The 12,536-nt window shown below is 40.1% G+C and overlaps 2 protein-coding genes across 2 annotated transcripts; both read right to left on the bottom strand.

The window, feature by feature from the left end:
• Positions 1-1,885: 1,885 nt before the first annotated feature.
• Positions 1,886-4,476, bottom strand: LOC124416025. Its single transcript, XM_046896845.1, has 4 exons — positions 3,834-4,476; positions 3,532-3,627; positions 3,291-3,458; positions 1,886-2,808 (listed from the first exon to the last, which is right to left on the bottom strand). Exons 1-4 carry the CDS (start codon positions 4,393-4,395, stop codon positions 2,072-2,074), a joined length of 1,563 nt encoding a protein of 520 aa, XP_046752801.1. The 5' UTR covers positions 4,396-4,476; the 3' UTR covers positions 1,886-2,071.
• A 349-nt stretch (positions 4,477-4,825) lies between these two features.
• LOC124416026 lies at positions 4,826-6,057 on the bottom strand. Its single transcript, XM_046896846.1, has 2 exons — positions 5,489-6,057; positions 4,826-5,404 (listed from the first exon to the last, which is right to left on the bottom strand). The coding sequence occupies exons 1-2, from the start codon at positions 5,964-5,966 to the stop codon at positions 5,028-5,030; spliced, it is 855 nt and encodes a 284-aa protein (XP_046752802.1). The 5' UTR covers positions 5,967-6,057; the 3' UTR covers positions 4,826-5,027.
• Between the last annotated feature and the right edge of the window lie 6,479 nt (positions 6,058-12,536).

The raw sequence follows: 12,536 nt of genomic DNA on the forward strand, positions 1-12,536 counted from the left end.
TTGCGCACCTTTTGGTGAAGCAAAAGGTTTCACTTCGATATTGGGGATTTCCTAACACGAATTAAGCGTCCCGTGGATCAGCTATCTCGCGATCGAATTGAATTCTCATAATAAGTTCCAGGTCCTTCTGAAACAGGGTCATACCGACATACTCACATGGTCAAATCTTATAGCCCTTATTCATCGCATTATTCGTACTCTGGTATTTGACATGGATTCCTGTTTTCTTTTTTTCTTTCATCAGAATCATCTTTGAACTGTTTATCGAAAAGTCTTCGCCCCACTTTTCAGATAGAAGTTTCTGACTCCCTAGCATTTTCAAACTTCATTCATACAATTTGTTTGTGTTGAAAGAACGAGAAGTTTTGTTAAGTTGATTGAGTTGAGTAATATAAGGATGCAGAAAATGTTTCCAAAAATACAATCGGCAATGTTTGTCGAATGCAAATACAACTAAATAATAAACAACTTTTCCATTACACGGAATAATTGTAGTTTAAATTTTTTTTAAATTAAGCGAATTGAACATACGAATATATTTCATCGGGATATTTTCTCGGTCTCTTCATTTTCGATTGTTCGGTAACGTACCGTCACTTCTTGTTCATTTCCACTCGGGTTCAGTCCATCGCCACCAACGTCTCTGCCTTACGTTCGATATACCAAGAGCTCTCACCGTGTTTCAGAAGGTTCAGCCAAAGACCGAGAGATCGCGTCGTAAATGTTCCAATTTTACACGCGGGACTGATGAATAACAACTGCTTTCAATTAAACAGGCTTGCGATCAAAAATTTTTCTAATACTTGCACACGATGCAATAGGTTTTGGTCCGCTGATTAAGAATATTAAATCCGTTTTTACCCATCATATAATGATTTTTTTATTTTCAGATAAATTATTAAGAACTGAACAGATGAAGTCTTTTCATATACTTAATCCATATCCACCCATCCATCTACCCGTAAGTCCATTCATCTATAATTAAAAAGTAGATTAAGATTCACCGTTTTTCAAGAAGCGTTGCTAATCATCTACCGACTTTGTGCTTGACATTTTAATCTGATCTTGATTGGACCGCAGACGGGAAGACGTGAAAAAAAAGGCGTATGAAAAATTCTCCCACTAATTCTTAGGTTATAGTGTTAGGAGTATTGAAAAACTGTTTTGGCATCCTGCGATGAAAATGTGTGTACAAGAAACCTTTCGGAAGAGATTTTGTCCACTGCTGCGAAAAATTCCTTATGCACACACCTTCATCGCAGAAGGTTGAAACAAAGTTTCAATGCATATAATATCATAATCTTGAAATTGGTGAAAGGATTTTCTTGTATAACTTCTAGTACGTAACAATTTAAACAGCGCGTCTACTGCGTAAATCAAAATAAGAAACGTAGCCAAATACAAGTAGTGTGCGTGGACGAATGAGTTTCACCCGTTTGGTCTGGTCCCATTTTGTCTAAGGTCATTAATAAGAACATAACGGTTTTAATAAGTATTTAAAATTATCAAATTTATATAACAAAAACGTGGTATGACGAGCTGACGTAAATATTACCGGAAAGTCAGCTTATTTTGTCACTAACGAACTCCGGAACCTCTTTGGACAATAACAACGAAAAATATGAGTCTTTTAATCATGTGAACGATGCTCTTAAAAATAATTAATATTCACAATATTTTCTTTACAAATATAAAGAAATTACGAGACACTTAGAAATAGAATTTTTGTCTTTTTTAATTAATACGTTTGTTACGTTCGAATATTTTGAAAAAAGAGAATGACGTTCACATAGATTATAAAATTAATAAAAAAATAAATTTAAACATTCTTTTTGCTTGCAGCGTACTTGAAAAAAAAAACAGAATTTCGGAAACAAAGTAGGCTATAATATATAGGCTTATAATGCGTGTATTAGATACTAAGACGATTTATTCCACAAAGTTGAATAATATGCGCACATAAATAAGTAAATAAATAAACAAATAAATAAATAAATGAATGAATAATCAAGTAAATAAATAGGTGACACATGAACACATAATGAATTACAGCCATCAAAAACTGGGAATCTCATAAACCATAGGGTACAATATTTCCATTCTTCATGAGCCTTCTGTAAGGCTGGTGATTCTGTGGATACTCGTAGTTGATGTCGAACGAATCTTGACCAGGGCGTTCCGCTTGACCCCTTCCGACAGAATATTGCTGACTAGCCGTCCATCGTTTAGCAAGTTCAAAGTTCTTCCAATCATCAGCGTTCACAGGATTCGAAACGCTGTCATCGACCAAGGCATTGCGGGTGTCCTTGATGGGAGCAACGCGATAGCTGGACCGCATCGTGATAAATTTGCTCTGCTGCAATGGTTCCGTCATGGTTTTGTTCTTCTCTATTGCGCGAGGCGTCGACTGACTTTCCACTGACATCTCTGCTGAACCGTTAACAATGTTGGGCCTGTAAATGGGACTGACGATTTGATATACAGGAACTTGCACGTCGGTTCGTCGCGTCTCCTGGTGACTCGTGTTATCAGAATCCGGCTTATCGACGGTCGCTGCAGGTACGTCCCTCGCTTTGGTGAGTCCTGGAAGCTCTATTCGCGAATTGGAATTTGAGATAGATTCATAGGCGTTAAGACTGCGACCCCACCCCCCTGCTCCACCGCTGCCTCCACTATCCCAGCCTCCAGCTGGTGCTCCATAACCACTCGACGGAGGAGGGGCACCATAACTGTCCATCGGAGCTGCGGTGCCGCCGCCGCCGCCGCCCGTGGATTTTGTTAACAGAACGATCTCCTTCAACGGGGCGCCTCCTAGGGGAAAGTAAACAATAAATTAGAGAGAACTGTTTGAACGAATGTCGGTAAGGTGGTTGTTCTTGGTGCCGTGAAAGGTGATTCAAGGATGGTATCTATGCACAGACATCACGGAGGAAGGGGGGAATGCGGTGAGAATTGATAATGTCGAGGGACAGCGGACAGTTGCACCGATAAAAAACTATAATTATATAGCTCGGTAACTGAATATCGAGGGACAGTAGGTCACTGGGTTAACAAAGATTTAATTATGCGACATTGCTGAAGGAGTCAAATCGCTTAACAGTTATTCATATTTTATTTATGCGCATAATGGGCGTTAGGATTATCTTGAATTTCGTTGCAGGTAATACGTTTGATGAAGATGACAAACCGGGTTTTCTAGGGCAGTGAATTATTGCCTGGTCACGTGACATGACGTTTGCAGGAAGTGAAAACCACTTGACATTAAATTTTTGTTCTTATACTAATCTTACCGCCTCCACCTCCTCCTCCTCCTCCTCCTTGCCATGGACCACCACCGCTTCCCCCACCACCACCGCCTTTCTTCAAGTCCATCAACTTCTGAATCAGCATCCATTTTGAAATCATCAATGACATTCCAGCCATCATCATACTTTTCATTGCCGTCATACCCATCATCCCTGTACGATACGAATCGTTATAGTTTGGTTCAAATTGAAGATTGATAATATTATTTAAGAGCAAAATTCATACCCATCATTTTCATTTTCATCATCATCAGCATCATCATCATCATCTTCTTGCATTTACCACCACCACCCTTACCCCCCTTGCCGGCTTTTCCTCGACCTGATCGCATGCAAAAAATAATACTTTTGATTATTAGAAATGCGTAGACAACACCCAGCACGTGACAGTATACATTTAAAAAAAGTGATCGTACAATAAGTTATACACGTCTCTGATCATTCGTATGCAGTTTTTCAGTTAGTAAAACCTAATTAATTTCCTTTATGAATAGTATGTACTGTATGTGTTACCTAAAGTTTACGTACCTTCGACCAACCCAGTCTCATCGAACATCACATCTATTTGGTTTTTCTTTTTATTTCCCTGTATGCTTGGTAGATTGATCCGTAAGGCAAAGACGTCAAAAAAAGAATCGATATCCCGGCTGATAACGTCATTCATCTCGTGCTTGAAATCCAACGATCTGCTCTCTCCAATTTCCTTTGCTGGCTCCTTAGTTCGAACAAGTTTTACCCAATTCCCGAACAACGTGATCTCCTTCAGACGTCGAATTTGGTCCAAGAAGTTGTGAAATCTTTGCTGAACACAAGTCAAAGATAGGTCCAAAACGCAGATACCGATATCCTTGGCAGGAAAGCTGGGAAAATCGTCCTCTCCATCGGTATCATTGCGAAATGGGACGATTTTCAGGTCCAGCTTGATGCCGTTCTTCTGGTATTTAAATATCGGTCTTTCCGTGGGTACCGGTGAATCATAGGGCTCAATATCTGGCTCATAATCCAACGATTGTATTTCATTCCCCGTATTTCGTCCGAACACAACACCGTCAACGAAGAAAAGATACGCGATAAAAAAGAGAATTTTCATGTTATTTTCCGGTGACTTGCGGGCGATTCGAGCTGCTTCAATGTCACGGTGTCACTAGCGATCTTTGCGTATTTCATGACCATTTATATACAATGGGATTTATGTCATTCGGGCATCCTCCCTGATTTTTTCCCTCGTTATTGTCACGATTGTCATTTGTTTCCTCTAAGTGAGCCGTTCTTCGTCCAAACGGGCAAAGGTTTCGTGCGCAGTTAGCGTTGGCGGTTACTAAATTATACGACCTTGCAAAAACATTGCGTACAACGGCGCCGCTATGGTTAATATATTATTAAACGTCATTCGCCGAGAACGATTCGCGCACAATAGCAGGCTAGCATGTCATCAGTCCATGATACCGCATTGTACTTGTAATTCCGTGAGAGTATTCTCGTAAGTTCGCCAAGTAGGAAATAATAAATGAGAATTTTATTAGTAAAATGTTGTACAAAAATGAATTAACGTAACAAAATTATTCATATATATTTATAACATGGTGATAACGCGATCACACATCTATACAACAATTATTATTACCGTAGGCAGAGAATCCTCTGTAATAAATAATACTACAATTACACATAAATAACGGAGTATCTTATACTATTTTTGGTCATTGAGCATTCCTTTCGCAATTAGTTCTGAATCGATCGACGATCCCTGACATTTCCGTACTTCAACACGGCGTCCTGCAGGGAGTCATGAACGGTATCCAGGGAGCGTCCGTATCCAGAGTGGCCATAACCATGGCCATGGTGTTCCTCAGAGCTGTGAGTATGTGCCGACGAATATACGGGCTTGCTAACGATTTCGTATGTCGTCTTCTTCTCTCCACCGCCGGCAAGCGATTTGAGACCAACGATTGCTGACAGCATAAGTGCCATGAGACCCGTCATCAGGGCCTTACCAGCGAGCAGAGCCAAAGCGCCGAATCCAACCGCACCAAGGGTTCCCTTCATCATCATGAGACCGGCCATCAGACCTCCCATACCACCCTTGTCCTTTTTACGACCTACGATAAAATAATGTCAAGGTTAACATCAGTTGTCAACAGTGGAAAGCGATCCATGACCATGGTTATATTTGAAACTCATACCTGTTTCAACGTTCTGATTTCCGCCGAAGCCCAGCTGATTAAGGGTCTCTTCGTTAAAGCTGCGTGCAGCTTCGAAGGTCCTGGGGTCGAATAATTTGATCGAGATCGCATGACTGTTGAGATAACTTCCGACCTTGTGAAGCAAAAACGCGTCAAGTCTCTTGTCGACGTCATTGGGGAAGTCTCTTGCAAGATTTGCGACTACTTCTGAGGCCGGAACATCCTTGGAGTCGGTCTCCTTGACCAGAGAGACCCCTGGAAGTATTCCAAGGTCCTTGGTCTCCGATAACTTGTCCACGAAAGATACCACGTCCAGTTTCAAGCACGTTGCACTGTAAGATTTGTTGCAGTCCTTGTTCAGTGAGGACGATGGGGTTTCCGGAGATTCCTCGACCGATTGTCTGGCCGTACGCTGCTCGATTTCCGCGTACGAAGCACCAAGCAGTGCCAGAAGCGAAAACACAATTAACCACTTCATCGTGAAAACTCGTTATATTTACTATTAATGATATCACCGGACTCGGATCGGTATTGAATGATGAATGGTTATGATCGGATGAGATGCGTAGAGTGCACTGAATATACAGCCGAGTACTTGCCAGTATATATAGCAAGACTGTCTGTCTTTTTTCTCGCTTTTGTCCGTTCATACATTCTCTAGAGCAGAGCACCACTCTTGCAACTCTCTTCTTAGCCACGCCGTACCGAGGCGTAGAACGCGATAGTGGGGCGTCAAATAGAGCGGAGAATTCAAATCTGAGTCAAAATTACAAAAAACGTGACGCGTAAAAAGAAAATGAAAACAAACGAAACAAAGAGAACTCTTTCAAGTGCTCGGACAAGAATTGTCTGATTCAAAGCCGGCACTTCAGCCTTCTACAAGCGGGATCCCTTCAATTGAGCCTTTGACAATACCAGGTAAGCCAAGTCCGCGATGCCAAGTGAAAGATGAAACCATGGCCCGTTGACCATGTACCTCGAGACGCGTTGACGATGTAACGCATTCCATAGATAATTACTGCGAACGCAATGTCAGCATTTCTGCGAGGCAAAAGCATCATTTTATTGCTTTCTTGCTTTTTCCTTCCTGTGAATCTTAACTGGATATCAGGCCGAGAATTTTCTTTTGGACTTTCTTGAATTATGACTGACGAAACGGGGCAGTTAAAATAATAGCTTGGCTTCGGAAAGTGTCGAATAAAAAAGTAGGAATAGCGACAAAACTTTTGACGGGTGACTTGCTGTACGAATAACATAGCGTGCTGCTAACTAACAGCAAACTGTAGTGATACTCTCATTGTCAAGGTTTAGTGAAATCGGTAACAATAAGGTGACTGTTCCCATTCTCTCTCAATTCCTCATTTTTCCGCTGACCGAAATACTGTTTCATCTGCGTCCAATCCTTTGGCCCACAATTCACTTTCTTACAACTTCGGAAAAGGATAACAATGATCCGGTCCACGCATGTCTGCACGGTTGTAACCAGTGATACTACCGTACGGACAAATCTATCGTACAATGAGAAGAGTACAGTAGAAGAAGGAATAAGATCACGAGGAGAAAGACATTCCTAAATTATCTTACTTTCTGTCACGGCTTCACATGTGTTTAACGGTGATCGAGTTTTTGCGCGAATTACTGCACAAGACAAGCGTCAATTTATTTCTCAATCATAGTTTATTTGCTATCGCGAAACGTGCTGGAATCTGTGAAGCACGGTAATAGCGGGAAAGTGTGATAAATTGCAAAATATATTGTCTAGGTTGGAAAAGTGTTCATGGGAGACAGATGAGGGGAGTATATGACCCTAATGATACTTGAAATTAACCCAGTTTCTGTGGAAGTCCTCTCTTGTGTATTTCGGCTGATCATCGAACCGTTGCGGGCGAGAAAGTGTACGATTTCCACGCAAACAGAGAAGTGCAAAAGTTGTGCAGCTTGGCAGTCTTCCGCCTCCCTCGGTCGTGTTTCCCTGACCACCTATTTCCGCTCTCTGTGTTCTTTTTGCGATCATTCTTATTTCGTCAATAAACGCAACGGGGTACTTACACCACTTACAATCGATCTAGTTGCACATAGATATGTATATCAAGGCTTGGCCTTCACCGTCTCGCATGGTCAGTGACAGTAGCTGCAAAGGCAGCCAGCCACTGGCTCGCCGGCCCCTTCAAGTGAAGGGTAACGCAACCGACTCATCGGACTCTCTTTGCGCTCATATTTCCAGCAGCAACTGGGCCGATCTGTCTTTCGATTCACGAGATTCAGTCCTTCTCATGGCCCTGTTGTTCGCCGTAAACCTAACTTTCAGATAAAACCTAATTGAGAACTGCTACGACTCCGATCACTTTAGTTTCTCTGTTCACTCGGAACGCTTTGGGGCGTCTCTGTAGTCAGTCAATTTTACAGATCCACTATTGTCTCGATACGCGACCAGTGAGAAGGTATATTCACAAATTTGGACTTGAGTTCATCAACGGGATTAGCATGAGCAAACTCCAATCAATTTGGAACAAACATATGGATACTTTGGTCCAGAAAAACGATGACGGTAAAACAGATGGATATTTAAGTATTCCGAAACATGCTTTTATTCATTGATCAATACCGACTGAAGATTGTTATTCAGTACAAAAACTCATGGACAGCGAAACGTTGCAACTATTATTTCTTTGACACCTACCCTCTGGCGGTTAATTACATTTCATTACTTTTGGACAGTACAGCCACTAGCTGACTATAGTGATGTCAGTGCGGCATCCTTGCACCTATTTGATAGACTCACACTATTTAGGGACGACATGACGCAACGCGTGCAGTGTCAAGATCAATTATAAGCGCCTAATGAACACCTGCATGTCGGTGAGAGCAGCTCTCCATCATCAACGGAAGTCCGGCCTACCCTTTCCAAGTGAATTAAACGCGCAGAAGCGTGAAGTTATAGTTTTCGAACGAAGCACACGCGAGCCATGCAATAACCGCTCTATTTAGCGGTAATTCTGCTTTTCCTACTAATTAATCAGCGATTCGAATTGTTGGCACGAGTCCGCGTGCTAAATTTCCAACGCTGACAATCTGATTCTATCGTCAGAGGGACTGTTTCTCCGGCAGAGATTCGTTCTAGAGATTCGGTGGTGCAGAAACTAGTGTCGTTTCTTCGGCGATCAGTAATCTCATTTTTCAACCGCTAATTCCGCCGAACCGAGACGCGCGAGCATAGAAGATCGGAAGCACGCGAGCCCACATTTCTAGGATACTTATCGAGTGCATCTCAATTCCAAGGTCAATCTGAGAGATGAGACCGACACCACAACGGGTCGTGTAATCAACCGCATACAATAAAATTGTAGTCCTGTAATACGAAATTGAGACTGGACAAGTTATTTCAAATTCCAACCCTGTTAGAAACAGTGTCACGTAAGATTGCGAACAATATTGACTTCTACTTGTTTTAGAAAGTAAATTGCTATTTGAATCCGTGATGATAGATAATAATTTGAAGAGAGAATGTAACCGCCGGTGCACCTTGCTTATTTAAAGATGGACATTTATGGCTAAGACGCCATTAATAGATGAAGAGTGACCAATCATTAAAACTCGAATGAATTGACTATATTAGTTAGATAATTTATACGTTTCAGTCCGTCAATACCGGAATGACATGGAGGCTTTTAATCAGTCTCAAGAAAAATCTTGCAATGTGCAACGGTACACACATGGTGATGCATCGCAAATGGTCGCTGGTTGATTACGCTAATTCTTGGTAGTTACGGAAATATGTAATATGATGAATTTAGGTTCAGGCTTTCTAAAAATTGCCGAGTTTATCGATCATCTTTAATGACACTTCAAAGGCGTGTTTCGATAAAAAGTATTTTCGCATAACCGAAGTGAATTCAAGTTCACAAACTTACGATTATTTGGCTTCGAATAAGTGCAGGACACAATGGGAATTGGAACAGTTACAAAACTGAAGTATAAAATGACACTGAGTTTTTTGGGAGTTAAGTCTCTTCGCAAGACATTAATTCGAAATAATACCCAATAAGTCGTAATTTACGGACCATATACATATATACAATGAGAATGAGTTCGAGTGTCTGGTGAAAAATTATAAAGAAGAATAGAAACTCATTAGAAATTGTTTTCTACGAATGAACTTTAATTCAAATCCCTGAAAAATTAGCTACAGTAACCAAAACGGTCGTTAGAATTCTTCAAAAGTCTCTTTTTATAGTATGATACTGACAAGTAGGTAGGCGTACTTAGTCGACCGTGAGACAAGCAGATATCTCGTGCTCACATTGAGAAAGCTGAAGTTACTGGATATAAAATGCAGGATTTTTGATGAAAAAAATATGGAAATGTTCCTAATTTTTTTTATGAATTCAAATAAATGCGTTCGAAAAATATCTTTTCAGAGAGGTTGGTAAGGTCCAAAAACAATATTTAGAGTACCTGCTCAAGTATTTCAATCCACCTTTCGAATCAAATTTTTGTTTTTTATTTCTTCGACTGTATGATGCATATAACCAGACATATGGAATTGGTATGTCATAGAATTCATCAGATAGCAGGTAAAATTCATATCGCACTCTCAGAAGCTAGAATAAGTTGGACATAAATACATAATTTGTGCGGAGGCTGGCGGATTAAAAACTGACAGTATATTGGGAATAAGCAAAAACCGTTTAAGACTCACGAGCTCTACGTTTTGATAAATCGTTACAAAGAACTATTAGAAAGTTTATAAATTTGCTAAATATCTTACGAATAAAAGCAGTCAGGCACATGTTCAGTGAATCAAAAAATGGAAAAATGTAGGCAAAGTATTACAAAAACTGTATGTTAGATTAATGAATTCTCAACCCCTTGACATATCGTTTTGAAAAGAATTATTGATTATGAAAGACCGCACGTCATTCCCCTGAGTACCTCATGAATCATTGGAACTATAGTAATAACTGGTATAGTCATGGATCTTCTCTGAGAAATTCGCATTTGTCCGCTACCTTCAGATCGTAAAAGAGAAACGCTTGCTGCATCGGCAAGATCTGCAGAGGATCGAGACGTTCGGTAAGTTACCGACGTCTGGTTAAAAAACGTATCACGAAAAGAATTCACCTCACCTCAGTTAGTTCTTTTCGTTCTTTCAAATTCGTTTTCAGTGACCTACGGCTTGGAGGTAAAAAAAAATGCAGTTTCAAAGTGATATGATTGCATCTACAGCCAATCTCTCGATCTAGTTCAAAATACCTATGACCGTACCGGAAAATGATCCAATCACAACGGTTATTTTTAAACCTCCATGAATACCTTGCATATTCTCATCCCACAACATAAGGCTCCGATCATAATTTCATATGTAGGTCATCGGATTATACGGCTCTTTCCAATTTATGGATGATACGGTTGAAGTGAACTTGGATTCTCACGTGTTGCAGTATGGCATTCCTAGCGTTAAAGTAACTCAAGAGTACGTAATTTGCGATGTAGACCAAGCACAAGGCCACTGAACACGAACATTTTCTCAATTCATTAAATTTTTTTCTTCCAGTAGCTCCACAGTTGAACTATTTAGGCCAGAGACTCCTCAGGTATTGAAATCGCCCTTCTCTCCAAGTTCTTAACACATTCCTTTGTATTGACGATATTTCCGTACCTGCTGATACCTACCAGGGATAGTAACCGTGATTTTGGATGTCTTACAATCATTAATGCGACATGACGATGACTGCTGGTCATACATTTACCAAAGCTGAATCTAATTGTAATACCAATAACGAAGAGGTGCAAATTTATTTGTGAATATCTTCTTTCGTTCTCTACCAAGCTAACGGCTAATAGTACCGCAATTTTACGCTACGAGTTGTAAGCATATTTTCTTACTTTCAACGACTCAATTAACACTTAGATTCACTTTCTGTAAGTGTTCCAAATTTCAAAGTTAGTGTAACATGTAACTAGCTGTGTATCTTTCTTTGCTAGCTGACAAGTTTCTTTTTCATTATAGTGACAGCGTCAAATCCGACAAGTGTATTTTTTAAACCCTAATTTGCATATTATCACATCGTCACGTACACGTGTTTTTAAAGTTAGTATTTTCACTTTTGTATAATCTAACTTGTCATAACCTAAGTTTCACGGGTTGGGTACATACATTGGTGAAAGGTGTGAAAACATATAGACAACTTACAGCAAGTAGTTATTTCTGATATTCAGGCTGCAAGCATGAATGAGAATCGAGCCTTACCGCTCGAAAAGTGATTCTGGAATCGGTACTTTGATGTGTTGCTACATTGTTATCGGCATTCATCTCAATTTGAAGTTACGCTCAGTATCTTACCAGTGATACAAGATTACATTCAGCTTAATGCCTGATGGGAATCGAACGTGCTTCAGATATGTTATTCTTTTAATCACACACGAGTATCGAATTTTACATTCAGTTTCCGTATCTGTGTTTCGTCATGATGACAGCTTTCTACAAAATATGAAGACCTATCCGAATAGAAAAATTTGAAAATATAATGTGACCATGACTACTTATTCAAGTTGTATTAAGAAAAGCTAAAATGTAGAGCCTGATAGTAATGACACCCCGAATGTCATGGTAAGGTAATATTTTAAAAATGAAGTGAAAGACATAAATGCAGCGTAGGTGCTTTTGTGAACTATAGAACTATCTAAATAGTTTTGGACAGTGCTTCTCATTTGGGCATCTTAGAGTGAATAAAATGACTCACAGCTTGATAAATTGAAGATAAAACTTCAATTTTACAGAAAAATCAACAACTCGACTTTGCTTCAATTGAACCATAACAATTCGTTATTTAACAACCGTTGGCCATAGCAGAGAACAATTTGAGGCCAAAAGTTGACATTCAATACGCTGGCAGAGTAGGTATAATAAAATGGTGTGAATATCTGATGTTTGACCCTGAATCGTTGGTATAGCTAGCTGGTGCATTGATCTCGAGCGCGCGAAGTGGTGCTGGCACCTGTCGCCTCCATGGGTATTATATACCTGCGGATCTCCCACAACTACAAC

The sequence above is a fragment of the Diprion similis genome, chromosome 2 (genome assembly GCF_021155765.1).
Source record: "Diprion similis isolate iyDipSimi1 chromosome 2, iyDipSimi1.1, whole genome shotgun sequence".
In the NCBI taxonomy this organism is placed as follows: domain Eukaryota; kingdom Metazoa; phylum Arthropoda; class Insecta; order Hymenoptera; family Diprionidae; genus Diprion; species Diprion similis.

What these genes read in the sequence shown, in the direction of transcription:
- LOC124416025 (XM_046896845.1), bottom strand. Translation starts at nt 4,395, where the DNA reads ATGAAAATTCTCTTTTTTATCGCGTATCTTTTCTTCGTTGACGGTGTT. An exon ending in GATGAAAATGAAAATGATGG is followed by an intron (nt 3,459 to 3,531) that starts GTATGAATTTTG and finishes CGTATCGTACAG; the next exon opens with GGATGATGGGTATGACGGCA. An exon ending in AGGAGGAGGAGGTGGAGGCG is followed by an intron (nt 2,809 to 3,290) that starts GTAAGATTAGTA and finishes TTCCCCTAGGAG; the next exon opens with GCGCCCCGTTGAAGGAGATC.
- LOC124416026 (XM_046896846.1), bottom strand. Translation starts at nt 5,966, where the DNA reads ATGAAGTGGTTAATTGTGTTTTCGCTTCTGGCACTGCTTGGTGCTTCG. An exon ending in AAATCAGAACGTTGAAACAG is followed by an intron (nt 5,405 to 5,488) that starts GTATGAGTTTCA and finishes ATTTTATCGTAG; the next exon opens with GTCGTAAAAAGGACAAGGGT.